The sequence below is a fragment of the Pleurodeles waltl genome, chromosome 1_2 (assembly GCF_031143425.1).
Source record: "Pleurodeles waltl isolate 20211129_DDA chromosome 1_2, aPleWal1.hap1.20221129, whole genome shotgun sequence".
Classification (NCBI taxonomy): Eukaryota; Metazoa; Chordata; class Amphibia; order Caudata; family Salamandridae; genus Pleurodeles; species Pleurodeles waltl.
In genome coordinates this window covers 182,738,058-182,765,068 of record NC_090437.1, presented here as the reverse complement: position 1 = coordinate 182,765,068, position 27,011 = coordinate 182,738,058, and the positions used below count along the sequence as shown (strand labels likewise).

Below are 27,011 nucleotides of genomic sequence, written 5' to 3'. Positions count from 1 at the left end.
TCCACAATTGGCACACCCTGGCATTCAGATAAGTCCCTTGTAACTGGTACTTCTAGTACCATGGGCCCTGATACCAAGGAAGGTCTCTAAGGGCTGCAGCATGTCTTATGCCACCCTAGAGACCCCTCACTCAGCACAGACACACTGCTTACAAGCCTGTGTGTGCTAGTGAGAACAAAATGAGTAAGTCGACATGGCACTCCCCTCAGGGTGCCATGCCAGCCTCTCACTGCCTATGCAGTATAGGTAAGACACAGCCCTAAGGCAGGGTGCACTATACCATATGTGAGGGTACCAGTGCATGAGCACTGTGCCCCTACAGTGTCTAAACAAAACCTTAGACATTGTAAGTGCAGGGTAGCCATAAGAGTATATGGTCTGGGAGTTTGTCAAACACGAACTCCACAGCACCATAATGGCTACACTGAAAACTGGGAAGTTTGGTATCAAACTTCTCAGCACAATAAATGCACACTGATGCCAGTGTACATTTTATTGTAAAATACACCACAGAGGGCACCTTAGAGGTGCCCCCTGAAACTTAACCAACTAGCTGTGTAGGCTGACTGGTTCCAGCAGCCTGCCACACTAGAGACATGTTGCTGGCCCCATGGGGAGAGTGCCTTTGTCACTCTGAGGCCAGTAACAAAGCCTGCACTGGGTGGAGATGCTAACACCTCCCCCAGGCAGGAGCTGTGACACCTGGCGGTGAGCCTCAAAGGCTCACCCCTTTGTCACAGCCCAGCAGGGCACTCCAGCTTAGTGGAGTTGCCCGCCCCCTCCGGCCACGGCCCCCACTTTTGGCGGCAAGGCTGGAGGGAACAAAGAAAGCAACAAGGAGGAGTCACTGGCCAGTCAGGACAGCCCCTAAGGTGTCCTGAGCTGAGGTGACTAACTTTTAGAAATCCTCCATCTTGCAGATGGAGGATTCCCCCAATAGGGTTAGGATTGTGTCCCCCTCCCCTTGGGAGGAGGCACAAAGAGGGTGTACCCACCCTCAGGGCTAGTAGCCATTGGCTACTAAACCCCCAGACCTAAACACGCCCTTAAATTTAGTATTTAAGGGCTACCCTGAACCCTAGAAAATTAGATTCCTGCAACTACAAGAAGAAGGACTGCCCAGCTGAAAACCCCTGCAGCGGAAGACCAGAAGACGACAACTGCCTTGGCTCCAGAAACTCACCGGCCTGTCTCCTGCCTTCCAAAGATCCTGCTCCAGCGACGCCTTCCAAAGGGACCAGCGACCTCGACATCCTCTGAGGACTGCCCCTGCTTCGAAAAGACAAGAAACTCCCGAGGACAGCGGACCTGCTCCAAGAAAAGCTGCAACTTTGTTTCCAGCAACTTTAAAGAACCCTGCAAGCTCCCCGCAAGAAGCGTGAGACTTGCAACACTGCACCCGGCGACCCCGACTCGGCTGGTGGCGATCCAACACCTCAGGAGGGACCCCAGGACTACTCTGATACTGTGAGTACCAAAACCTGTCCCCCCTGAGCCCCCACAGCGCCGCCTGCAGAGGGAATCCCGAGGCTTCCCCTGACCGCGACTCTTTGAACCTAAAGTCCCGACGCCTGGGAGAGACCCTGCACCCGCAGCCCCCAGGACCTGAAGGACCGGACTTTCACTGGAGAAGTGACCCCCAGGAGTCCCTCTCCCTTGCCCAAGTGGAGGTTTCCCCGAGGAACCCCCCCCTTGCCTGCCTGCAGCGCTGAAGAGATCCCGAGATCTCCCATTGACTTCCATTACAAACCCGACGCTTGTTTCTACACTGCACCCGGCCGCCCCCGCGCTGCTGAGGGTGAAATTTCTGTGTGGACTTGTGTCCCCCCCGGTGCCCTACAAAACCCCCCTGGTCTGCCCTCCGAAGACGCGGGTACTTACCTGCAAGCAGACCGGAACCGGGGCACCCCCCTCTCTCCATTCTAGCCTATGTGTTTTGGGCACCACTTTGAACTCTGCACCTGACCGGCCCTGAGCTGCTGGTGTGGTGACTTTGGGGTTGCTCTGAACCCCCAACGGTGGGCTACCTTGGACCAAGAACTAAGCCCTGTAAGTGTCTTACTTACCTGGTTAACCTAACAAATACTTACCTCCCCTAGGAACTGTGAAAATTGCACTAAGTGTCCACTTTTAAAACAGCTATTTGTGAATAACTTGAAAAGTATACATGCAATTTTGATGATTTGAAGTTCCTAAAGTACTTACCTGCAATACCTTTCGAATGAGATATTACATGTAGAATTTGAACCTGTGGTTCTTAAAATAAACTAAGAAAAGATATTTTTCTATATAAAAACCTATTGGCTGGATTTGTCTCTGAGTGTGTGTACCTCATTTATTGTCTATGTGTATGTACAACAAATGCTTAACACTACTCCTTGGATGGGCCTACTGCTCGACCACACTACCACAAAATAGAGCATTAGTATTATCTCTTTTTGCCACTATCTTACCTCTAAGGGGAACCCTTGGACTCTGTGCATACTATTCCTTACTTTGAAATAGTGCATACAGAGCCAACTTCCTACAGGAACCCTTGGACTCTGTGCATGCTATTCCTTACTTTGAAATAGCACATACAGAGCCAACTTCCTACACTCACTTAGCTGAGTCGCAGAACCCACAGCAACCTGGAGAATAGCCCGAGCCTTGGCCGCTCTAAGAGCTGCCTACTGACGACTCTTCCTGCACACACCCAGCTCAGGACTTGGCCACTGCCTGCTAATTCCCCACTCCCCAGGGCCTGCCAGATGTCCCCAGTGCTCCCTGCTGTACAGTGCATGCGCTGCCTCTTCCACCACCGCACTTCCTGACCCTCCACCTTCCCCTCTGGGGTTACCTCCCAAGCAGGCTTCTTCTCCTTGCATGCTTCTTCTGCACTCTCCTCTTACTGGCTATCCTCTTCACACTTCCTCTGCCCCTCTTTTGTAAAAGCACCCTCTTTATGCTATCTCCCTCTTTTCTCGCACGCTTAGGATGCCCTACTGTCCCTCAGGGTTCCTCTCTTTCCTCCTCTACAGTCTCTGTTCCCCTGCTTTAATTCCCGACACCCCACACACTACTTCATTGCTTCCTCCAGACTGCCCCACTGTAACATCTTCCCTCAAAAATGATATGTGCCTCGTTCCCCGCTAGCAGTTTCAATGTGCTTTGCAAGCCCCATCTGACTATTCTCCAGCTCTTTCTCCCCTTGCATGTATCCTCCCTTCCCTCTGGTTCCATATTCACCCCTTGTAGGAGGCTGGCTCAGTTTATGGTGTACACCTATGGAGTGGCAACCTATACTGAGTCCAGGCAACCCTTAGTGATAGCAGGAGTGGCTCACGGTACGCAGAAGGGGCAGGATGGCGCATGGGGGTGGGAGCGGGAGGAGAAATAAAAAAACAAACAAAAAAAAACACACTTACCTTAACCCTGCATGCCGCTTCACTCCTCTGCCTCCTCGCTGCAGGCACAGGCTCCCAGTCTGCCCTGCAGCAGATCGTGACCCTGCTCAAAGCAGTGTCAGGATTGGCTGGGAGTGCCCAGCCAGGGCGCTCCCAGTCTGTGCAACCTCTCTCCAGCCCGGCAACTGTGTTGCTGGGCTGGAGAGAGCCTACTGCGCATGTGTGTTTGGCCAGCCCGAGAAGGCCAGCCAAACAAACAAGGTCTCTGAGGGGGAGTGCTGGGCACTCCCTCTCACTGCTCTTCACCCCCATGGTCCGTCCTGGTACCAAAAAATGATAATAAACAGTTTATTATAGTTTTTTGGTAAAAGGACTGCAGCTGCTGGAGGGGGTGACGCTCCTCCATCCTAATGGAGGAGCTGCCCCTGAGTGATGGCGAATAGGTGTCCAGATACTAAAAGCTCTCTAGGGGTAGCTGAAGCGAGCAGCTCAGGCTTATCCAGGAGGAATATAAAGCACTTGGATTGCCACAGTAGTCCGATAGTAACACTCTCAGAAGAAAGAAGTACAAAAGGGTTGTAAAAATAAAGGATATTTTATTACAGAATGTAGGAAGCTGGCCTGGTGTGTGGTGGGCACCTAAGGTACTTACACCTTATACCAGGTCCAGGTATCCCCTCTTAGTGAAGTGTAGGCAGTGTTTAGAAGCCAGGCTCTCTATAGGTAGCTGTGGATGAGCAGCCAAGACGTATCTAGGAGACAACAAAGCTCCACATACACAGCAATAAAAAGGAGTGGTCACAGGTGCTGGACACAAGCCTACAATAAATGTGCCTCAACATGCTCTATGTCAATGCAACTAGTCATGCCTGAGAATATGGGCATACAGAGGTTATTAAATTCATTGACAGCAGGGAAGTCTGTAATAATGCTTTTCCTTCTCATGTTCAAAGGTTATTTTATTATGCAGTACTGCAAAAAAACAAACAATAAATAAATAGCTCACTGGGAGAAGGCTACATGAAGGCTACTTGACGCCACTCGTAAACATAATGAAAATCCATACTAGCTGCTATCACAAGTCACAGCCCTTGATACAGGCACTTCCTGACCCTCCACCTTCCCCTCTCCCCTCACGGGTTACCTCCCACGCAGGCTTCTTCTCCTTGCATGCTTCTTCTGCACTCTCCTCTTACTGGCTATCCTCTTCAGACACTTCCTCTGCCCCTCTTTTGTAAAAGCACCCTCTTTCTGCTATCTCCCTCTTTTCTCGCACGCTTAGGATGCCCTACTGTCCCTCAGGGTTCCTCTCTTTCCTCCTCTACAGTCTCTGTTCCCCTGCTTTAATTCCCGACACCCCACACACTACTTCATTGCTTCCTCCAGACTGCCCCACTGTAACATCTTCCCTCAAAAATGATATGTGCCTCGTTCCCCGCTAGCAGTTTCAATGTGCTTTGTAAGCCCCATCTGACTATTCTCCAGCTCTTTCTCCCCTTGCATGTATCCTCCCTTCCCTCTGGTTCCATATTCACCCCTTGTAGGAGGCTGGCTCAGTTTATGGTGTACACCTATGGAGTGGCAACCTATAGGGGTATCTAGGGGTATCTAGGAGACAACAAAGCTCCACATACACAGCAATAAAAAGGAGTGGTCCCAGGTGCTGGACACAAGCCTACAATAAATGTGCCTCAACATGCTCTATGTCAATGCAACTAGTCATGCCTGAGAATATGGGCATACAGAGGTTATTAAATTCATTGACAGCAGGGAAGTCTGTAATAATGCTTTTCCTTCTCATGTTCAAAGGTTATTTTATTATGCAGTACTGCAAAAAAACAAACAATAAATAAATAGCTCACTGGGAGAAGGCTACATGAAGGCTACTTGACGCCACTAGTAAACATAATGAAAATCCATACTAGCTGCTATCACAAGTCACAGCCCTTGATACAGTGGGAATTAAATAGGCAAGACAAAAGCACAGAGTTACATATTCAGAGTCAATCCGTATGAAAAGAAAATTGGTATCTGGACTACAAAGCAGAGGAAATGTGATCAGGAGCAATGAAATACTTCTTGGAACTAGCATAAAACTTGCAACAATAAAATAGAGGCATTCTGGCAAGAAATCTAAACCAAAAGAAAGCCCATCATCACAAATGTTAAATTGAAATAGACGCTTCTACTATTTTCAGGGTTAGGAACTCTGCTGGAGAATGCTCTTGTTATAAAGGGATAGAGACTGTATTGCCAGAGGTGAAATTAATATTGTTTTACCATTCATTTTTTCTAGTCTAGGCCAAAATCAAACGTGAATGGCTGGATTCTGAGGTTATGCATTATGATGAATACCCCAAGATGAAGAAATGCATTTTGTAAGGCATAACGGGACAGACACGCAAATTACATTCCTAATATTGCTCGGTCCATTTATGAATATGGCATCTCAGGCATAGTATATGGTCAGTCACGTACCTGTCCTTGCATGTTCATGATAACCACTGTGTTTGACCGGTTACACACAACAAAGTGCTCTGGATTTTTCGGCAACAGCACTACATTGTTAACTGTGATGTCTGTCCCTGCAGTGCTTCCCAGGGATTTGAAGGTGCTGCTGCATTCAGTTGTCTTCATGTTCCAGATCTGTGATTTCAGAAAATAAAAGCAGATCACCAAATTAATTTAGTGTAAATCTAGGAACTTATAGCAAATACAATGAGCTCTACAAAAGTCAGTGTAAGGAAATGCCTCCTTGGCATGGTTGCCCCCTGACTTTTTGCCTTTGCTGATGCTATGTTTACAATTGAAAGTGTGCTGAGGCCTGCTAACCAGGCCCCAGCACCAGTGTTCTTTCCCTAACCTGTACTTTTGTATCCACAATTGGCAGACCCTGGCATCCAGATAAGTCCCTTGTAACTGGTACTTCTAGTACCAAGGGCCCTGATGCCAAGGAAGGTCTCTAAGGGCTGCAGCATGTCTTATGCCACCCTGGAGACCTCTCACTCTGCACAGACACACTGCTTGCCAGCTTGTGTGTGCTAGTGAGGACAAAACGAGTAAGTCGACATGGCACTCCCCTCAGGGTGCCATGCCAGCCTCTCACTGCCTATGCAGTATAGGTAAGACACCCCTCTAGCAGGCCTTACAGCCCTAAGGCAGGGTGCACTATACCATAGGTGAGGGTACCAGTGCATGAGCATGGTACCCCTACAGTGTCTAAATAAAACCTTAGACATTGTAAGTGCAGGGTAGCCATAAGAGTATATGGTCTGGGAGTATGTCAAACACGAACTCCACAGCACCATAATGGCTACACTGAAAACTGGGAAGTTTGGTATCAAACTTCTCAGCACAATAAATGCACACTGATGCCAGTGTACATTTTATTGTAAAATACACCACAGAGGGCACCTTAGAGGTGCCCCCTGAAACTTAACCGACTATCTGTGTAGGCTGACTAGTTTTAGCAGCCTGCCACAAACCGAGACATGTTGCTGGCCCCATGGGGAGAGTGCCTTTGTCACTCTGAGGCCAGTAACAAAGCCTGCACTGGGTGGAGATGCTAACACCTCTCCCAGGCAGGAATTGTCACACCTGGCGGTGAGCCTCAAAGGCTCACCTCCTTTGTGCCAACCCAGCAGGACACTCCAGCTAGTGGAGTTGCCCGCCCCCTCCGGCCAGGCCCCACTTTTGGCGGCAAGGCCGGAGAAAATAATGAGAATAACAAGGAGGAGTCACTGGCCAGTCAGGACAGCCCCTAAGGTGTCCTGAGCTGAGGTGACTCTAACTTTTAGAAATCCTCCATCTTGCAGATGGAGGATTCCCCCAATAGGGTTAGGATTGTGACCCCCTCCCCTTGGGAGGAGGCACAAAGAGGGTGTACCCACCCTCAGGGCTAGTAGCCATTGGCTACTAACCCCCCAGACCTAAACACGCCCTTAAATTTAGTATTTAAGGGCTACCCTGAACCCTAGAAAATTAGATTCCTGCAACTACAAGAAGAAGGACTGCCTAGCTGAAAACCCCTGCAGCGGAAGACCAGAAGACGACAACTGCCTTGGCTCCAGAAACTCACCGGCCTGTCTCCTGCCTTCCAAAGATCCTGCTCCAGCGACGCCTTCCAAAGGGACCAGCGACCTCGACATCCTCTGAGGACTGCCCCTGCTTCGAAAAGACAAGAAACTCCCGAGGACAGCGGACCTGCTCCAAAGAAAAGCTGCAACTTTGTTTCCAGCAGCTTTAAAGAACCCTGCAAGCTCCCCGCAAGAAGCGTGAGACTTGCCACACTGCACCCGGCGACCCCGACTCGGCTGGTGGCGATCCAACACCTCAGGAGGGACCCCAGGACTACTCTGATACTGTGAGTACCAAAACCTGTCCCCCACAGCGCCGCCTGCAGAGGGAATCCCGAGGCTTCCCCTGACCGCGACTCTTTGAACCTAAAGTCCCGACGCCTGGGAGAGACCCTGCACCCGCAGCCCCCAGGACCTGAAGGACCGGACTTTCACTGGAGGAGTGACCCCCAGGAGTCCCTCTCCCTCGCCCAAGTGGAGGTTTCCCCGAGGAATCCCCCCCTTGCCTGCCTGCAGCGCTGAAGAGATCCCTAGATCTCCCATTGACTTCCATTACAAACCCGACGCTTGTTTCTACACTGCACCCGGCCGCCCCCGCGCTGCTGAGGGTGAAATTTCTGTGTCAACTTGTGTCCCCCCCGGTGCCCTACAAAACCCCTCTGGTCTGCCCTCCGAAGACGCGGGTACTTACCTGCAAGCAGATCGGAACCGGGGCACCCCCTTCTCTCCATTCTAGCCTATGTGTTTTGGGCACCACTTTGAACTCTGCACCTGACCGGCCCTGAGCTGCTGGTGTGGTGACTTTGGGGTTGCTCTGAACCCCCAACGGTGGGCTACCTTGGACCAAGAACTGAACCCTGTAAGTGTCCTACTTACCTGGTAAAACTAACAAAAACTTACCTCCCCCAGGAACTGTGAAAATTGCACTAAGTGTCCACTTTTGAAACAGCTATTTGACAATAACCTGAAAAGTATACATGCAATTTTGATGATTTGAAGTTCCTAAAGTACTTACCTGCAATACCTTTCGAACAAGATATTACATGTTAAATTTGAACCTGTGGTTCTTAAAATAAACTAAGAAAAGATATTTTTCTATATAAAAACCTATTGGCTGGATTTGTCTCTGAGTGTGTGTACCTCATTTATTGTCTATGTGTATGTACAACAAGTGCTTAACACTACTCCTTGGATAAGCCTACTGCTCGACCACACTACCACAAAATAGAGCATTAGTATTATCTATTTTTACCACTATTTTACCTCTAAGGGGAACCCTTGGACTCTGTGCATGCTATTCCTTACTTTGAAATAGCACATACAGAGCCAACTTCCTACATTGGTGGATCAGCGGTGGGGTACAAGACTTTGCATTTGCTGGACTACTCAGCCAATACCTGATCACACGACAAATTCCAAAATTGTCATTAGAAATTGATTTTTGCAATTTGAAAAGTTTTCTAAATTCTTAAAAGACCTGCTAGGGCCTTGTGTTAGATCCTGTTTAGCATTTCTTTTAGAGTTTAAAAGTTTGTAAAAGTTTGAATTAGAACCTAGAACTAGTTGTAGATTCTTAAAAAGTATCCCAACTTTTAGAAGCAAAATGTCTAGCACAGATGTGAATGTGGTGGAACTCGACACCACACCTTACCTCCATCTACAGATGAGAGAGCTAAGGTCACTCTGTAAACTAAAGAAAATAACAATGGGCCCCAAACCTACCAAAATACAGCTCCAGGAGCTTTTGGCAGAGTTTGAAAAGGCCAACCCCTCTGAGGGTGGCAACTCAGAGGAAGAGGATAGTGACTTGGAGGACAATTCCCCCCTACCAGTCCTATCTAGGGAGAACAGGGTCCCTCAAACCCTGACTCCTAAAATAATAGTCAGAGATGCTGGTTCCCTCACAGGAGAGACCAACACCTCTGAAATCACTGAGGATAGCCCCAGTGAAGAGGACATCCAGTTAGCCAGGATGGCCAAAAGATTGGCTTTGGAAAGACAGATCCTAGCCATAGAGAGGGAAAGACAAGAGATGGGCCTAGGACCCATCAATGGTGGCAGCAACATAAATAGGGTCAGAGATTCTCCTGACATGTTGAAAATCCCCAAAGGGATTGTAACTAAATATGAAGATGGTGATGACATCACCAAATGGTTCACAGCTTTTGAGAGGGCTTGTGTAACCAGAAAAGTGAACAGATCTCACTGGGGTGCTCTCCTTTGGGAAATGTTCACAGGAAAGTGTAGGGATAGACTCCTCACACTCTCTGGACAAGATGCAGAATCTTATGACCTCATGAAGGGTACCCTGATTGAGGGCTTTGGATTCTCCACTGAGGAGTACAGGATTAGGTTCAGGGGGGCTCAAAAATCCTCGAGCCAGACCTGGGTTGACTTTGTTGACTACTCAGTGAAAACACTAGATGGTTGGATTCAAGGCAGTGGTGTAAGTAATTATGATGGGCTGTACAATTTATTTGTGAAAGAACACCTGTTAAGTAATTGTTTCAATGATAAACTGCATCAGCATCTGGTAGACCTAGGACCAATTTCTCCCCAAGAATTGGGAAAGAAGGCGGACCATTGGGTCAAGACAAGGGTGTCCAAGACTTCAACAGGGGGTGACCAAAAGAAAGGGGTCACAAAGACTCCCCAGCAGAAGGGTGATGAGACAACCAAAACTAAAAATAGTAAAGAGTCTTCTACAGGCCCCCAAAAACCTGCACAGGAGGGTGGGCCCAGAGCCTCTTCACAAAACAATGGGTACAAGGGTAAAAACTTTGATCCCAAAAAGGCCTGGTGTCATAGCTGTAAACAGCATGGACACCAAACTGGAGACAAGGCCTGTCCCAAGAAAGGTTCCACTCCAAACTCCCATCCAGGTAACACTGGTATGGCTAGTCTCCAAGTGGGATCAACAGTGTGCCCAGAGCAAATCAGGGTCCACACTGAAGCTACTCTAGTTTCTGAGGGTGGGGTGGATTTAGCCACACTAGCTGTCTGGCCGCCTAACATGCAAAAATACAGACAGCAACTCTTAATTAATGGGACTAGAATAGAGGGCCTGAGGGATACAGGTGCCAGTGTCACCATGGTGACAGAGAAACTGGTTTCCCCTGGCCAATACCTGACTGGAAAAACTTACACAGTCACCAACGCTGACAATCAGAGAAAAGTACATCCCATGGCAATGGTTACTTTAGAATGGGGAGGGGTCAATGGCCTGAAACAGGTGGTGGTCTCCTCAAATATCCCAGTGGACTGTCTGCTTGGAAATGACCTGGAGTCCTCAGCATGGGCTGAGGTAGAACTAAAAACCCATGCAGCAATGCTGGGTATCCCTGAACTGGTGTGTGTGAAAACAAGAGCACAATGCAAGGCACAGGGTGAACAAGTAGAGCTGGAGTCTGGAAGAATGGCCCAGCCTACCAAGAGGAAAGGAAAGTCAGTTGGGAAACCAACTGCAACACAGCAAAAGAAAGGGAACCTCTCTTCTCAGGAAGATGTTCTGCCCTCTGAGGGAACTGAGCCTTTGGAGCTTGAACCTTACCAGGTTGAGCTCTTAGGCCCAGGGGGACCCTCAAGGGAAGAGCTGTGTAAGGGACAAGAAACCTGTCCCTCTCTTGAAGGCCTTAGGCAGCAAGCTGCTGAAGAGTCCAAAGGCAAGAAAAATGGAACACATAGGGTCTATTGGGAAGATGGGCTCCTGTACACTGAGGCCAGAGACCCCAAACCTGGTGCCACTAGGAGAGTGGTAGTGCCTCAGCTGTTCAGAGAGTTCATCCTAACATTGGCCCATGACATTCCCCTTGCTGGACATTTGGGACAAACCAAGACGTGGGAGAGGTTAGTCAACCACTTCTACTGGCCCAATATGTCCAACATGGTTAAGGAGTTTTGCCTCTCCTGCCCCACCTGTCAAGCCAGTGGTAAGACAGGTGGGCATCCAAAGGCCCCCCTCATTCCACTTCCAGTGGTGGGGGTGCCCTTTGAAAGAGTGGGTGTGGACATAGTTGGTCCACTGGAACCTCCCACAGCCTCAGGAAATATGTATATCCTGGTAGTAGTGGATCATGCTACCAGGTATCCTGAAGCTATTCCCCTTAGGTCGACTACTGCCCCTGCAGTAGCCAAGGCCCTCATTGGTATCTTTACCAGAGTGGGTTTCCCTAAGGAGGTGGTGTCTGACAGAGGTACCAACTTCATGTCAGCATACCTAAAGCACATGTGGAATGAGTGTGGAGTGACTTATAAATTCACTACACCATACCATCCACAAACTAATGGCTTGGTTGAGAGATTCAACAAGACATTAAAAGGCATGATCATGGGGCTCCCAGAAAAACTCAAAAGGAGATGGGATGTCCTCCTGCCATGTCTGCTTTTCGCTTACAGGGAGGTACCACAGAAGGGAGTAGGGTTCTCACCCTTTGAACTTCTGTTTGGTCATCCTGTAAGGGGACCACTTGCCCTTGTTAAAGAAGGCTGGGAGAGACCTCTCCATGAGCCTAAACAGGACATAGTGGACTATGTACTTGGCCTTCGCTCTAGAATGGCAGAGTACATGGAAAAGGCAACCAAAAACCTTGAGGCCAGCCAACAGCTCCAGAAGTTTTGGTATGACCAAAAGGCTGCACTGGTTGAGTTCCAACCAGGGCAGAAAGTCTGGGTTCTGGAGCCTGTGGCTCCCAGGGCACTCCAGGACAAATGGAGTGGCCCTTACCCAGTACTAGAGAGGAAGAGTCAGGTCACCTACTTGGTGGACCTGGGCACAAGCAGGAGCCCCAAGAGGGTGATCCATGTAAACCGCCTTAAGCTCTTCCACGACAGGGCTGATGTCAATCTGTTGATGGTAACAGATGAGGATCAGGAGGCAGAGAGTGAACCTCTCCCTGATCTTCTGTCATCAGACCCAAAAGATGGCACAGTAGATGGAGTGATCTACTCAGACACCCTCTCTGGCCAACAGCAAGCTGATTGTAGGAGAGTCCTACAACAGTTTCCTGAACTCTTCTCCTTAACCCCTGGTCAGACACACCTGTGTACCCATGAGGTGGACACAGGAGACAGCATGCCTGTCAAGAACAAAATCTTTAGACAGTCTGACCATGTTAAGGAAAGCATCAAGGTGGAAGTCCACAAGATGCTGGAATTGGGAGTCATTGAGCGCTCTGACAGCCCCTGGGCTAGCCCAGTGGTCTTAGTCCCCAAACCTCACACCACAGATGGAAAGAAAGAGATGAGGTTTTGTGTGGACTACAGAGGGCTCAATTCTGTCACCAAGACAGATGCTCATCCAATTCCAAGAGCTGATGAGCTCATTGATAAATTAGGTGCTGCCAAATTTCTAAGTACCTTTGACTTGACAGCAGGGTACTGGCAAATAAAAATGGCACCTGGAGCAAAAGAAAAGACAGCATTCTCCACACCTGATGGGCATTATCAGTTTACTGTTATGCCCTTTGGTTTAAAGAATGCCCCTGCCACCTTCCAAAGGTTGGTGAATCAAGTCCTTGCTGGCTTGGAGTCCTTTAGCACAGCTTATCTTGATGATATTGCTGTCTTTAGCTCCACCTGGCAGGATCACCTGGTCCACCTGAGGAAGGTTTTGAAGGCTCTGCAATCTGCAGGCCTCTCTATCAAGGCATCCAAATGCCAGATAGGGCAGGGAACTGTGGTTTACTTGGGACACCTTGTAGGTGGAGGCCAAGTTCAGCCACTCCAACCCAAGATCCAGACTATTCTGGACTGGGTAGCTCCAAAAACCCAGACTCAAGTCAGGGCATTCCTTGGCTTGACTGGGTATTACAGGAGGTTTGTGAAGGGATATGGATCCATTGTGACAGCCCTCACTGAACTCACCTCCAAGAAAATGCCCAAGAAAGTGAACTGGACTGTGGAATGCCAACAGGCCTTTGACACCCTGAAACAGGCAATGTGCTCAGCACCAGTTCTCAAAGCTCCAGATTATTCTAAGCAGTTCATTGTGCAGACTGATGCCTCTGAACATGGGATAGGGGCAGTTTTGTCCCAAACCAATGATGATGGCCTTGACCAACCTGTTGCTTTCATTAGCAGGAGGTTACTCCCCAGGGAGCAGCGTTGGAGTGCCATTGAGAGGGAGGCCTTTGCTGTGGTTTGGTCCCTGAAGAAGCTGAGACCATACCTCTTTGGGACTCACTTCCTAGTTCAAACTGACCACAGACCTCTCAAATGGCTGATGCAAATGAAAGGTGAAAATCCTAAACTGTTGAGGTGGTCCATCTCCCTACAGGGAATGGACTTTATAGTGGAACACAGACCTGGGACTGCCCATGCCAATGCAGATGGCCTTTCCAGGTTCTTCCACTTAGAAAATGAAGACTCTCTTGGGAAAGGTTAGTCTCATCCTCTTTCGTTTGGGGGGGGGTTGTGTAAGGAAATGCCTCCTTGGCATGGTTGCCCCCTGACTTTTTGCCTTTGCTGATGCTATGTTTACAATTGAAAGTGTGCTGAGGCCTGCTAACCAGGCCCCAGCACCAGTGTTCTTTCCCTAACCTGTACTTTTGTATCCACAATTGGCAGACCCTGGCATCCAGATAAGTCCCTTGTAACTGGTACTTCTAGTACCAAGGGCCCTGATGCCAAGGAAGGTCTCTAAGGGCTGCAGCATGTCTTATGCCACCCTGGAGACCTCTCACTCTGCACAGACACACTGCTTGCCAGCTTGTGTGTGCTAGTGAGGACAAAACGAGTAAGTCGACATGGCACTCCCCTCAGGGTGCCATGCCAGCCTCTCACTGCCTATGCAGTATAGGTAAGACACCCCTCTAGCAGGCCTTACAGCCCTAAGGCAGGGTGCACTATACCATAGGTGAGGGTACCAGTGCATGAGCATGGTACCCCTACAGTGTCTAAATAAAACCTTAGACATTGTAAGTGCAGGGTAGCCATAAGAGTATATGGTCTGGGAGTATGTCAAACACGAACTCCACAGCACCATAATGGCTACACTGAAAACTGGGAAGTTTGGTATCAAACTTCTCAGCACAATAAATGCACACTGATGCCAGTGTACATTTTATTGTAAAATACACCACAGAGGGCACCTTAGAGGTGCCCCCTGAAACTTAACCGACTATCTGTGTAGGCTGACTAGTTTTAGCAGCCTGCCACAAACCGAGACATGTTGCTGGCCCCATGGGGAGAGTGCCTTTGTCACTCTGAGGCCAGTAACAAAGCCTGCACTGGGTGGAGATGCTAACACCTCTCCCAGGCAGGAATTGTCACACCTGGCGGTGAGCCTCAAAGGCTCACCTCCTTTGTGCCAACCCAGCAGGACACTCCAGCTAGTGGAGTTGCCCGCCCCCTCCGGCCAGGCCCCACTTTTGGCGGCAAGGCCGGAGAAAATAATGAGAATAACAAGGAGGAGTCACTGGCCAGTCAGGACAGCCCCTAAGGTGTCCTGAGCTGAGGTGACTCTAACTTTTAGAAATCCTCCATCTTGCAGATGGAGGATTCCCCCAATAGGGTTAGGATTGTGACCCCCTCCCCTTGGGAGGAGGCACAAAGAGGGTGTACCCACCCTCAGGGCTAGTAGCCATTGGCTACTAACCCCCCAGACCTAAACACGCCCTTAAATTTAGTATTTAAGGGCTACCCTGAACCCTAGAAAATTAGATTCCTGCAACTACAAGAAGAAGGACTGCCTAGCTGAAAACCCCTGCAGCGGAAGACCAGAAGACGACAACTGCCTTGGCTCCAGAAACTCACCGGCCTGTCTCCTGCCTTCCAAAGATCCTGCTCCAGCGACGCCTTCCAAAGGGACCAGCGACCTCGACATCCTCTGAGGACTGCCCCTGCTTCGAAAAGACAAGAAACTCCCGAGGACAGCGGACCTGCTCCAAAGAAAAGCTGCAACTTTGTTTCCAGCAGCTTTAAAGAACCCTGCAAGCTCCCCGCAAGAAGCGTGAGACTTGCCACACTGCACCCGGCGACCCCGACTCGGCTGGTGGCGATCCAACACCTCAGGAGGGACCCCAGGACTACTCTGATACTGTGAGTACCAAAACCTGTCCCCCACAGCGCCGCCTGCAGAGGGAATCCCGAGGCTTCCCCTGACCGCGACTCTTTGAACCTAAAGTCCCGACGCCTGGGAGAGACCCTGCACCCGCAGCCCCCAGGACCTGAAGGACCGGACTTTCACTGGAGGAGTGACCCCCAGGAGTCCCTCTCCCTCGCCCAAGTGGAGGTTTCCCCGAGGAATCCCCCCCTTGCCTGCCTGCAGCGCTGAAGAGATCCCTAGATCTCCCATTGACTTCCATTACAAACCCGACGCTTGTTTCTACACTGCACCCGGCCGCCCCCGCGCTGCTGAGGGTGAAATTTCTGTGTCAACTTGTGTCCCCCCCGGTGCCCTACAAAACCCCTCTGGTCTGCCCTCCGAAGACGCGGGTACTTACCTGCAAGCAGATCGGAACCGGGGCACCCCCTTCTCTCCATTCTAGCCTATGTGTTTTGGGCACCACTTTGAACTCTGCACCTGACCGGCCCTGAGCTGCTGGTGTGGTGACTTTGGGGTTGCTCTGAACCCCCAACGGTGGGCTACCTTGGACCAAGAACTGAACCCTGTAAGTGTCCTACTTACCTGGTAAAACTAACAAAAACTTACCTCCCCCAGGAACTGTGAAAATTGCACTAAGTGTCCACTTTTGAAACAGCTATTTGACAATAACCTGAAAAGTATACATGCAATTTTGATGATTTGAAGTTCCTAAAGTACTTACCTGCAATACCTTTCGAACAAGATATTACATGTTAAATTTGAACCTGTGGTTCTTAAAATAAACTAAGAAAAGATATTTTTCTATATAAAAACCTATTGGCTGGATTTGTCTCTGAGTGTGTGTACCTCATTTATTGTCTATGTGTATGTACAACAAGTGCTTAACACTACTCCTTGGATAAGCCTACTGCTCGACCACACTACCACAAAATAGAGCATTAGTATTATCTATTTTTACCACTATTTTACCTCTAAGGGGAACCCTTGGACTCTGTGCATGCTATTCCTTACTTTGAAATAGCACATACAGAGCCAACTTCCTACAGTCAGTGTCTTACATTACTGAGATGCTGCCATATAAATGGAGACAGTATGATATTCTAAGCATCAGATGGAGTCGTGCTGCAGTGAAAAAACACATTCCTTATCTTTAACTTTAGTATTACTGTGGTGCTATCTTTCATATGGTTCAAAGAAATGGTCACCTTTTGCAGTCCAATCAGACATTAAGATGGTACAGTCATCTTTTGATTGCTGGCTCCACACCTGGTGTAAATAGTAAACACCCAGAGGCTTCATGGGGCAGATAAGGTGGATTGAAAGTGAACCTATGTTTAGGTATCATGGGTGACCAGGAGGGTACACAGTACGGGCTTATCCTATTGGGAGCTGGGTTCATTCTCGTGAGAGGTACACTGCTTATTCTAGGTGATCTGACGGGAGCCCACTCTATGCAGAAGGATTAAGGGAGATGGATTGATATGTGTTTTTTTTTCCCCTGTATAATTACGACTGTGCTGACGTCTTTACTCTGAAACTGAAATGAGCCAATCTGCTAATTTCACCTTCACTGCTTTGGTTCTCGCGGGGTTATCTCAGATCCCCAAGCACCAAAGCACACGGCAGACGTATCATTGGAAAGGGGAGAATCTCCCATTTCCAATGGTACCTGTCCCAACTGGATCCTTGCTTAGGGATCACCCAAGGAGGCCACCCCCAAGCAGGGATCCACCCCACTAGACACAAGGAATTTTGTTTTGGGAGCAGCCCCTTAGGCAAGGGCTGCTCCCAATATTTGGGAATTCCCTTTGGCTGTTTTTTGTCCCCCACCCCCGGGGACAGATTGATATTATTTTTAGGTAAATTTTCCCCCCGACCCTCCCTCGCCATGGGGAGGCTAAGGGGGGATGGGAGGGCAGAAAACCTTATTTGTAGGGGTGTGGGCTGCCTAGCATGGGCATGCTGCAGGAAACTGCCTGGTGTGTGGTGAGCACCTATGGTGTTATCACCTTATACTAGGTCCCGGTATCCCCTATCAGTGAAGTGTAGGCACTGCGTCTAGGAAGCCAGGGCTCTCTAGAGGTAGCTGTGGATGAGCAGCTAAGATTTATCTAGGTGACATGCAAAGCATATGCAGTACCACTATAGTCACACAGGACTTACACACATGAAAGAAAAACACAGTGTTACAAAAATAAAGGTACTTTATTATAGTAACACAAATACTGGAATACTGAATAGGTAAACTCCCAAATGGAGATAAGTAAACACACTATTATATACACATTAGCAATCAGTAAATAGCATAGAAAGCAATTGGCACTGGTAGAAGTAATAGCAAATAGTGAGGGCCCTTGGGGAGGACAAGACCATATACAAAAAAAAAAAAAAAAAAAAAAGTGGAATGTGAAAGGCAGTCCCTACATCCAAGGAAGTGGAATAGGTAGAAGGGAGATGGAGGAACTAGGAGTCCCAGGAGGTGAGTACCAGAATGACCCCCACTGACCAGCGAAGAGGTAAGTACCCGGTTTTCCCCAAAACCAACAGGAGGACTTTGGAAAAGGATTGTGCAAGACCCAAATAAGACTGGAAGAACCCAAAAGTGGACCCTGACAGAAGAGGACCTGCAAAGGAAGGAGACCAACTCCAGTTCAAATTGGAGTGTCCAGTTGTGACAGGAGTCCCTACCCACCCTTCTGTTGATGCAGGACCAGGTCGACAGTGGACAAAGAAGGTCCAGAGTGCAGCACAGGAGCTGAAGTGGAGAATCAGAAGTGATGCAAGTGATGTCCCACGTCGGCGGTCGAGATGCAGTCGGTTAGTTGTGCTGATAAACCACCAACAAGCATTGACAAATGTAAGAGAAGGGGAAGGGAATGAAGGTCTGCAAGGCTAAAGAGGACCAGTAAGGTCTAGGGGATTTGACCCAAGGAGGGGAGACCTGGGTGAACCTCAGTGTAGGAAGCTGGCGTGGTGTGTGGTGAGCACCTACGGAGTTATCACATTATACAAGGTCGAGGTATCCCCTGTAAGCGAGGTGTGGGCAGTGTCTAGGAAGCTGTGGAGGAGCAGCCAAGACTTGTCTAGGAGACATGCAAAGCTTACGCAATACCACTACAGTCACACAGCACTTACACACATGAAAGGACCACACACTGTTATAAAAATAAAGGTACTTTATTACAGTAACACAAATACTGAAAGACTGAATACTTATCTCCTATTGGAGTATTGCCTAAACACACTATTATGTACACATTAGAAGTCCGTGATTAGCAGAGAAAGCAATAGCAAATAGTGAAAACAATACAAAATAGTGAAGGCCCTAGTGGGAGACCAAACCATATACTAAGAAAGTGGAATGTGAAAGGCAGTCCCCCACTCAAGGAAGTGGAATCAGTAGAGGGGAGCTGGAGAAACTAGGAACCCCAAAAGGTAAGTACCAGGGTACCCTCCCACCCCTCCCATAGTGACCACTAAGTACCTGGTTTGTCCCTACACCCAAAGGAGAATCTTTGGAAAAGGACTGTGCAAGACCCCGAAAAGATTGGAAGAAACCAAAAGGTGGATCCTGACAGAACAGGACCTGCAAAAGAAGGGGACCAAGTCCAGTTCGAGTTGGATTGTCCGGCTGTGCTAGGAGCCACTACCCACCCTTCTGAGGATGCAGGACCAGGACAGTGGATGAAGAAAGTCAGCAGTGCAGCACAGGAGCAGAAAAGGAGTTCCAGAAGTGATGCAAACGAGAGCTCAAGTCGGAGGTCGTGATGCAGTCAGTCAGTGGTGCTGGAAAACCACCAACAAGCCTTGGCGGAGAAGAATGTTTTGCAAGACCAGCAAGGCCCAGGGGACTCGATCCAAGGAGGGGAATGCGAGGTGAACCTCAGCAGCTGGGGGAGTCACAAGAAGAGGAGGCAGCCCCCCAAAGGCGAACCACAGGCAGCAGGCACAGGAGATGCAGTGAGGCCCACTCAGCACACCTGAAGAGGAGCCCAACGTCGCTGGAGCAGCAGGCAGGAGACTGTCCTTTGCAGGAAGGATGGCTGGAGGCTGGGGCTACACCCAGCCTGAGGATTCCTTTGAGTAGGAACAAACAAACCTTGGTAGCTGCTAGAGTCGCAGGGCCAGGGGTACTCTATCCTGCAAGGACTTGCAAGGGCTTACCGTCTTCCAAGTTGGACAGCTGGTAGAGAGGACCCAGGGAACCACTCTAAACCACCACCTTTGATGCAGGATCCATGCAGTTCCAGAGGAGAGAGGGTCCATGCAGCCGGTCATCGTTGCAGTTGGTGTCTGCGGATGCAGGGGAGTGACTCTTTCACCGCAAGGGAAAATCCTTCTTACTTCTGGTGCAGACTGAGGACTCGTCACCCTCAGAGGATGCACAGCCAGGGAAATGTTGCAGTTGCTGGAAGGAGCCAGAGAAATAGTGTTGCAGAGCGGGGTCGTCGCTGGAGTTGCAGATTGTCGGTTCCTGGAGGGTCCAGTTGCAGTCCCGGTGGCCAGAAGATGAAGTAAACGATGCAGAGGAGTCCGGATGGAATCTGGCACATCGAATCTGAGGATCCACCCAAAAGGGAGACCCTAAATAGCCCAGGAAGGGGGATTAGTCACCTTTCAGGAGAGGGCTGTGACGTCAACTGCCTGACCTGGCCACTCAGATGCTCCCAGGGGCCTTAGCCCACTTTGGATTTAAGATGGCAGAATCAAGTGGAGGAGCTCTGGCCACTCCCCTTTCCATTGTCCAGTTTCGTGCCAGAGCAGGGATCGGGGGGGGTCCCTGGACTGGTGCAAACCGGTTTATGCAAGGAGGGCACAAAATGTGCCCTTCAAAGCATACCGGTGGCTCGGGGAGGCTACCCCTTCCAAGCCATGTAACACCTATTTCCAAGGGAGAGGTTACCTCCCTCTCCCACAGGTAATCCTTTGTTCTGCCTTCCCCTGCCTGAGCTGCTCAAGCAGCAGGAGGGCAGGATCCTGTCTGATGGGTGGCAGAAGCTCAGGCTGCTTGGAAAACCCCAGAAGACTAGTAGGAGCAATGCTGGAGGTCCTCTGGGGGTGCCTGCCGACTGTGTGTTTTGACTGTATTTACTGGGATCCTGCTAACCAGTACCCTAGTGGCTGTGCTCTCTCCTTCTAAATTTGGTTGCTTAGGACTTAGCACACCTCACAATTGGCATACTGGTGCCCCCATATAAGTCTCCAGTATTTGGTACTTAGGTACCCAGGGCATTGGGGCATCAGGGGTTCCCCATAGGCTGCAGTATGTATTGTGCCACCCATGGGAGCCGATGCAAAATGTGTCTGCAGGCCTGCCATTGCAGCCTGCGTGAAAAGGTGCATGCACCCTTTCATCACAGGTCACTGCACCAGGTCACTGTAAGTCAACCCAATGGTAGGCTCTCATAGCCCAGAGCGCAGGTACCTGTGTGTGAGGGCACCCCTGCATGAGCAGAGGTGTGCCTATGAATGCCAGCTCCATTACACAGGACTTCGTAAGTGTGGGGAAGCCATTTTTCCTTTGTACTGGACCCAGGTCACTACTTATGTCCAGCTACATAATGGTAACTCCGAACCTGGGCATGTTTGGTATCAAACATGTCGGAATCATACCCCAATACTATTGCAAGTATTGAAAGTATGATTCCATGCACTCTGGGGGCTCCTTAGAGGACCCCCAGCACTGATACCACCAGTCTTAAAGGGTTTCTTGGGCAGCCCAGCTGCTGTCACCCCTCAGACAAGTTTCTGCCCTCCTGCTGCTTGCTCTGATCAAGCCCTACAAGGCAGAACAAAGGATTTCCTTTGGGAGAGGGAGGTAACACCCTCTCCTTTTGGAAATAGGTGTGACTGGCTTGGGAGAGGTAGTCTCCCCAAGCCACTGGTTTGCTTTGAAGGGCACATTTAGTGCCCTCCGTACATATACCAGTCCACACTGGTTCAGGGACCCCCACCCCTCTACCCCCAGTCCCGTCTCTGGTGTGAAACTGAACAATGGAATGGGGAGTGACTGCCTAGGGTCACTACTGGTTATTACTGTTTAAACTGTTTTCTAACCTTTTATATGCCTATTTCGTATTGCTAGTGTGTATATTTAGTGTATTACTTACCTCCTAAGGGTGGGTCCCCTGTCTAGTATTTTGTGATAATCTGTGCCAAAAATAAAGTACCTTTATTTAATTTTTGTACAACTGAGTGTTTTCTTTCATGTGTGTAAGTGCGTTGTGACTACAGTGGTATTGCATGAGTTTTGAATGTCTCCTAGATAAGCCTTTGGCTGCTCATCCACAGCTACCTCAAGACAGCCTGACTTCTAGACATTGCCTATACTTCCCTAAGAGGGGATACCTGGAATAAGGTGTAAGTACCTTGGGTACCCACCACACACCAGGTCAGATTCATACGGTCCCGGGAAGAGCACACCGTCCCCTGAGTGCCAGGCAATGGCCAACGCCCCCATCAAGACCAGTGATAGCCCGTTTCCTAAACTTCGACTGCCTAGCACTCGACAGACATACAATCTGAACATCTCCTTGGATTCACATTCAGGGAAGAAATCCTAACAGGGCTCGGGGAAAGGCAACCCCGCTGCTCCAGAAGACCTCACTGACGCCCCTCACTCAGAATCTGAATACATCCATCCTGTAATGACCAAGGAGGGATAGTTGGGATACGTGTTACCTGTTTTTTTTTTTTTTTTTTTTTTAACTTTTGCGGGGACTCAAAATACACATGTTGGGGCCATGTGGAACAGGGTGGAAACCAATGACAAAATACACAAATTGCACCTCACAATGACATACGGTGGTAAACCTTACACTCATTCCATTACGGTCCTCACATGGATCATCAACGGGCTGGGCAGCAAGATTAAAAGAGTTAGTGAGGTAGTACATAAAGAGACAACAGCCCGGACTTGGTCCTCCTCCAGGAGACACACTATCAAGGAACGAATTGCTATTTCATGGGGCTTGAAGCATACTACACTCTGGCCCACGCATGTTTCACTAAGGGGGCTCGTGGAGTGGCCATATTGGCAAAAAGAAATCCTCCATTCCAGGTGGTTAAGACATGGACAGACCCAGGGGGCAAGTTTGTGAGTGTACATGGTCACAGAGGTTGAAGGGAGATGATGGTGTGTTGAGTATACCCACCGCCAAGACTTCAATCCTCCACCCTAGCTGAAATTACAGACATACGTACCACTCTATCCTCCCCCACACATCCTGGGCAGGGACTTCAATGAAGTAACGGACACTGGTCTTTACCAAACGCATTCACAGACCACCGCCGTACAACCAACTGCACTAGCACACTTTGTGGAAGGGTTGTTACTGACAGACGTGTGGAGGTCGACACACCTGACAACATTCATACTTTTCCGGGGCCCACATTGTATATTTGCGCTATTATTGTCTAGTGTCCACACAAGGGTCCAGAGATATACAAAGGGTGAGTTACCAAGCAAAAGGCCTATCGGACCACTCACCCTTGCTGGCCAAGCTAGGGCCCATTAGAGACAGAACGACTGTAGGCTGGAGACTGAATGCATGGGATTTTAAAGACAGGTAAGTGGCATGGACACTCTGAACTGAGAAAACTGTATTTTGCTGAAAATCAACACTCCATCACCTTCAAGGTGGTACTGTGGGAGGCCTAGAAGAATGTCATGCAAGACAGAGCACAAAATTCAGTAGCACTCAGAAAGAAAAGGGACACTAAGGATTTAGAAAACCTTGAAGCACAGATTTTGCAACTAGAGGGTTCTCCAGGGAAAACCACTGACTCCCTTTGTAGGAAGTTGGCTCTGTATGTGCTATTTCAAAGTAAGGAATAGCATGCACAGAGTCCAAGGGTTCCCCTTAGAGGTAAAATAGTGGTAAAAAGAGATAATACTAATGCTCTATTTTGTGGTAGTGTGGTCGAGCAGTAGGCTTATCCAAGGAGTAGTGTTAAGCATTTGTTGTACATACACATAGACAATAAATGAGGTACACACACTCAGAGACAAATCCAGCCAATAGGTTTTGTTATAGAAAAATATCTTTTCTTAGTTTATTTTAAGAACCACAGGTTCAAATTAACATGTAATATCTTGTTTGAAAGGTATTGCAGGTAAGTACATTAGGAACTTTGAATCATTTCAATTGCATGTATACTTTTCAAGTTAATCACAAATAGCTATTTCAAAAGTGGACACTTAGTGCAATTTTCACAGTTCCTGGGGGAGGTAAGTTTTTGTTAGTTTTACCAGGTAAGTAAGACACTTACAGGGTTCAGTTCTTGGTCCAAGGTAGCCCACCGTTGGGGGTTCAAGCAACCCCAAAGTTACCACACCAGCAGCTCAGGGCCGGTCAGGTGCAGAGTTCAAAGTGGTGCCCAAAACGCATAGGCTTCAATGGAGAGAAGGGGGTGCCCCGGTTCCAGTCTGCAGGCAGGTAAGTACCCGCGTCTTCGGAGGGCAGACCAGGGGGGTTTTGTAGGGCACCAGGGGGGGGGGACACAAGCCCACACAGAAATTTCACCCTCAGCGGCGCGGGGGCGGCCGGGTGCAGTGTTAGAACAAGCGTCGGGTTCGCAATGGAAGTCAATGAGAGATCAAGGGATCTCTTCAGCGCTGCAGGCAGGCAAGGGGGGGCTTCCTCGGGGAAACCTCCACTTGGGCAAGGGAGAGGGACTCCTGGGGGTCACTTCTGCAGTGAAAGTCCGGTCCTTCAGGTCCTGGGGGCTGCGGGTGCAGGGTCTTTTCCAGGCGTCGGGACTTAGGTTTCAGAGAGTCGCGGTCAGGGGAAGCCTCGGGATTCCCTCTGCAGGCGGCGCTGTGGGGGCTCAGGGGGGACAGGTTTTGGTACTCACAGTCGTAGAGTAGTCCGGGGGTCCTCCCTGAGGGGTTGGTTCTCCACCAGCCGAGTCGGGGTCGCCGGGTGCAGTGTTGCAAGTCTCACGCTTCTTGCGGGGAGATTGCAGGGTTCTTTAAGCTGCTCCTTTGGATAAAGTTGCAGTCTTTTTGGAGCAGGTCCGCTGTCCTCGGGAGTTTCTTGTCGTCGTCGAAGCAGGGCAGTCCTCAGAGGATGCAGAGGTCGCTGGTCCCTTTGGAAGGCGTCGCTGGAGCAGAGTTCTTTGGAAGGCAGGAGACAGGCCGGTGAGTTTCTGGAGCCAAGGCAGTTGTTGTCTTCTGGTCTTCCTCTGCAGGGGTTTTCAGCTAGGCAGTCCTTCTTGTTGTCGCAGGAATCTAAATTCTTAGGTTCAGGGGAGCCCTTAAATACTAAATTTAAGGGCGTGTTTAGGTCTGGGGGGTTAGTAGCCAATGGCTACTAGCCCTGAGGGTGGGTACACCCTCTTTGTGCCTCCTCCCAAGGGGAGGGGGTCACATCCCTAATCCTATTGGGGGAATCCTCCATCTGCAAGATGGAGGATTTCTAAAAGTTAGAGTCACCTCAGCTCAGGACACCTTAGGGGCTGTCCTGACTGGCCAGTGACTCCTCCTTGTTATTCTCATTATTTTCTCCGGCCTTGCCGCCAAAAGTGGGGGCCGGGGCCGGAGGGGGCGGGCAACTCCACTAGCTGGAGTGTCCTGCGGTGCTGTGACAAAGGGGTGAGCCTTTGAGGCTCACCGCCAGGTGTTACAGCTCCTGCCTGGGGGAGGTGTTAGCATCTCCACCCAGTGCAGGCTTTGTTACTGGCCTCAGAGTGACAAAGGCATTCTCCCCATGAGGCCAGCAACATGTCTCTAGTGTGGCAGGCTGCTGGAACTAGTCAGCCTACACAGATAGTCGGTTAAGTTTCAGGGGGAACCTCTAAGGTGCCCTCTGGGGTGTATTTTGCAATAAAATGTACACTGGCATCAGTGTGCATTTATTGTGCTGAGAAGTTTGATACCAAACTTCCCAGTTTTCAGTGTAGCCATTATGGTGCTGTGGAGTTTGTGTAAAACAGACTCCCAGACCATATACTCTTGTGGCTACCCTGCACTTACAATGTCTAAGGTTTTGCTTAGACACTGTAGGGGTACAGTGCTCATGCACTGGTACCCTCACCTATGGTATAGTGCACCCTGCCTTAGGGCTGTAAGGCCTGCTAGAGGGGTGTCTTACCTATACTGCATAGGCAGTGAGAGGCTGGCATGGCACCCTGAGGGGAGTGCCATGTCGACTTACTCATTTTGTTCTCACTAGCACACACAAGCTGGTAAGCAGTGTGTCTGTGCTGAGTGAGAGGTCTCCAGGGTGGCATAAGACATGCTGCAGCCCTTAGAGACCTTCCTTGGCATCAGGGCCCTTGGTACTAGAAGTACCAGTTACAAGGGACTTATCTGGATGCCAGGGTCTGCCAATTGTGGATACAAAAGTACAGGTTAGGGAAAGAACACTGGTGCTGGGGCCTGGTTAGCAGGCCTCAGCACACTTTCAATTGTAAACATAGCATCAGCAAAGGCAAAAAGTCAGGGGGCAACCATGCCAAGGAGGCATTTCCTTACACCCTTCCAAAGTGGCAGATTAAGTCCCTACAAGTGGAATAAAGAGACCTGTCGCAGTCCCTGACCATGAAACACAAACGTGCCAAACATGACAGTTTATACGAAACAGGGGATACAGTGGAGAAAATACTGCCATGGCTTAGCAAGAAAGAACAGGAGGCCAGATATACATAGTCGATTAGATCAGACGAGGGGGAACATATGACACAGAAGTACAAATAGGAGAGAATCTGCACAATACTATGTGCGTTTCTATAGCATCCAACCCCTTGCAGACCAGGAGACTATAGCGCACTACCTGGCAGCAATCCCAGGTCTGGCATTAGACACTGCAGACAGGGAGGATCTTGAGCAAGATCTGACACCTTCTGAGGTTCAGGCAGCTATAGCCAAACTCCGCCCGGGGAAAACTTCCAGGCCCAAGGGTATACCAGTAGAGTTCTACAAGCGACACTCAAGTTTTTTAGGGCCTGACTTGCTACACATGTTCCAAGAAGCAGAAGAGAAAGGAGAACTCCTCTCTGACCTCCAGAGAGCCATAATTGTTACAATATTCAAGGAGGGAAAGCCTAAAGACAAAGCTACTTGCATAATCCCAGCCATGTGTCTCCTACGGGTCATAACTAAACTGGGACCAATCTGGCTTTATGCCAGGTAGATCTACATGGCAAAATATCCAGAGGGCACATAATTGGCTCATCACAGTGCAGTCCAGAGATGCACTGCGTTTCTTTTATCACTCACGTGGAAAAAGGTCTGACGTGGTTCACTGGCCCTTCCTAGAGCAGACGCTGTGCAGATTCGGGTTTGGCCCAAAATGTAGACACTGGGTGGCGCTCCTGTATCATGATCTGACGGCCTCAATTAAATTCAATGGACTGACCGCTGGAAAATTCCCAATAGCGAGAGGTACCAGAGCGGGTTGTACCCTGTCACCCCTTTAATTTGCCCTTGTCACTGAGTTCCTAGCAAACAAGATAAGACCTCATCCTGGTATACACTGATTCCAGACCTCCCACAGGGACAAC

At 49.4% G+C, this 27,011-nt stretch overlaps 1 protein-coding gene across 1 annotated transcript in view; it reads right to left on the bottom strand.

Moving 5' to 3' along the window:
- Positions 1-27,011, bottom strand: part of SMU1 (SMU1 DNA replication regulator and spliceosomal factor) — a 415,488-nt gene that overhangs the window by 72,984 nt on the left and 315,493 nt on the right. The window contains exon 10 of the mRNA XM_069237463.1: positions 5,865-6,032. Within this exon, the coding sequence (XP_069093564.1) occupies positions 5,865-6,032 (168 nt within the window). The remainder of the gene's footprint in view (positions 1-5,864; positions 6,033-27,011) is intronic.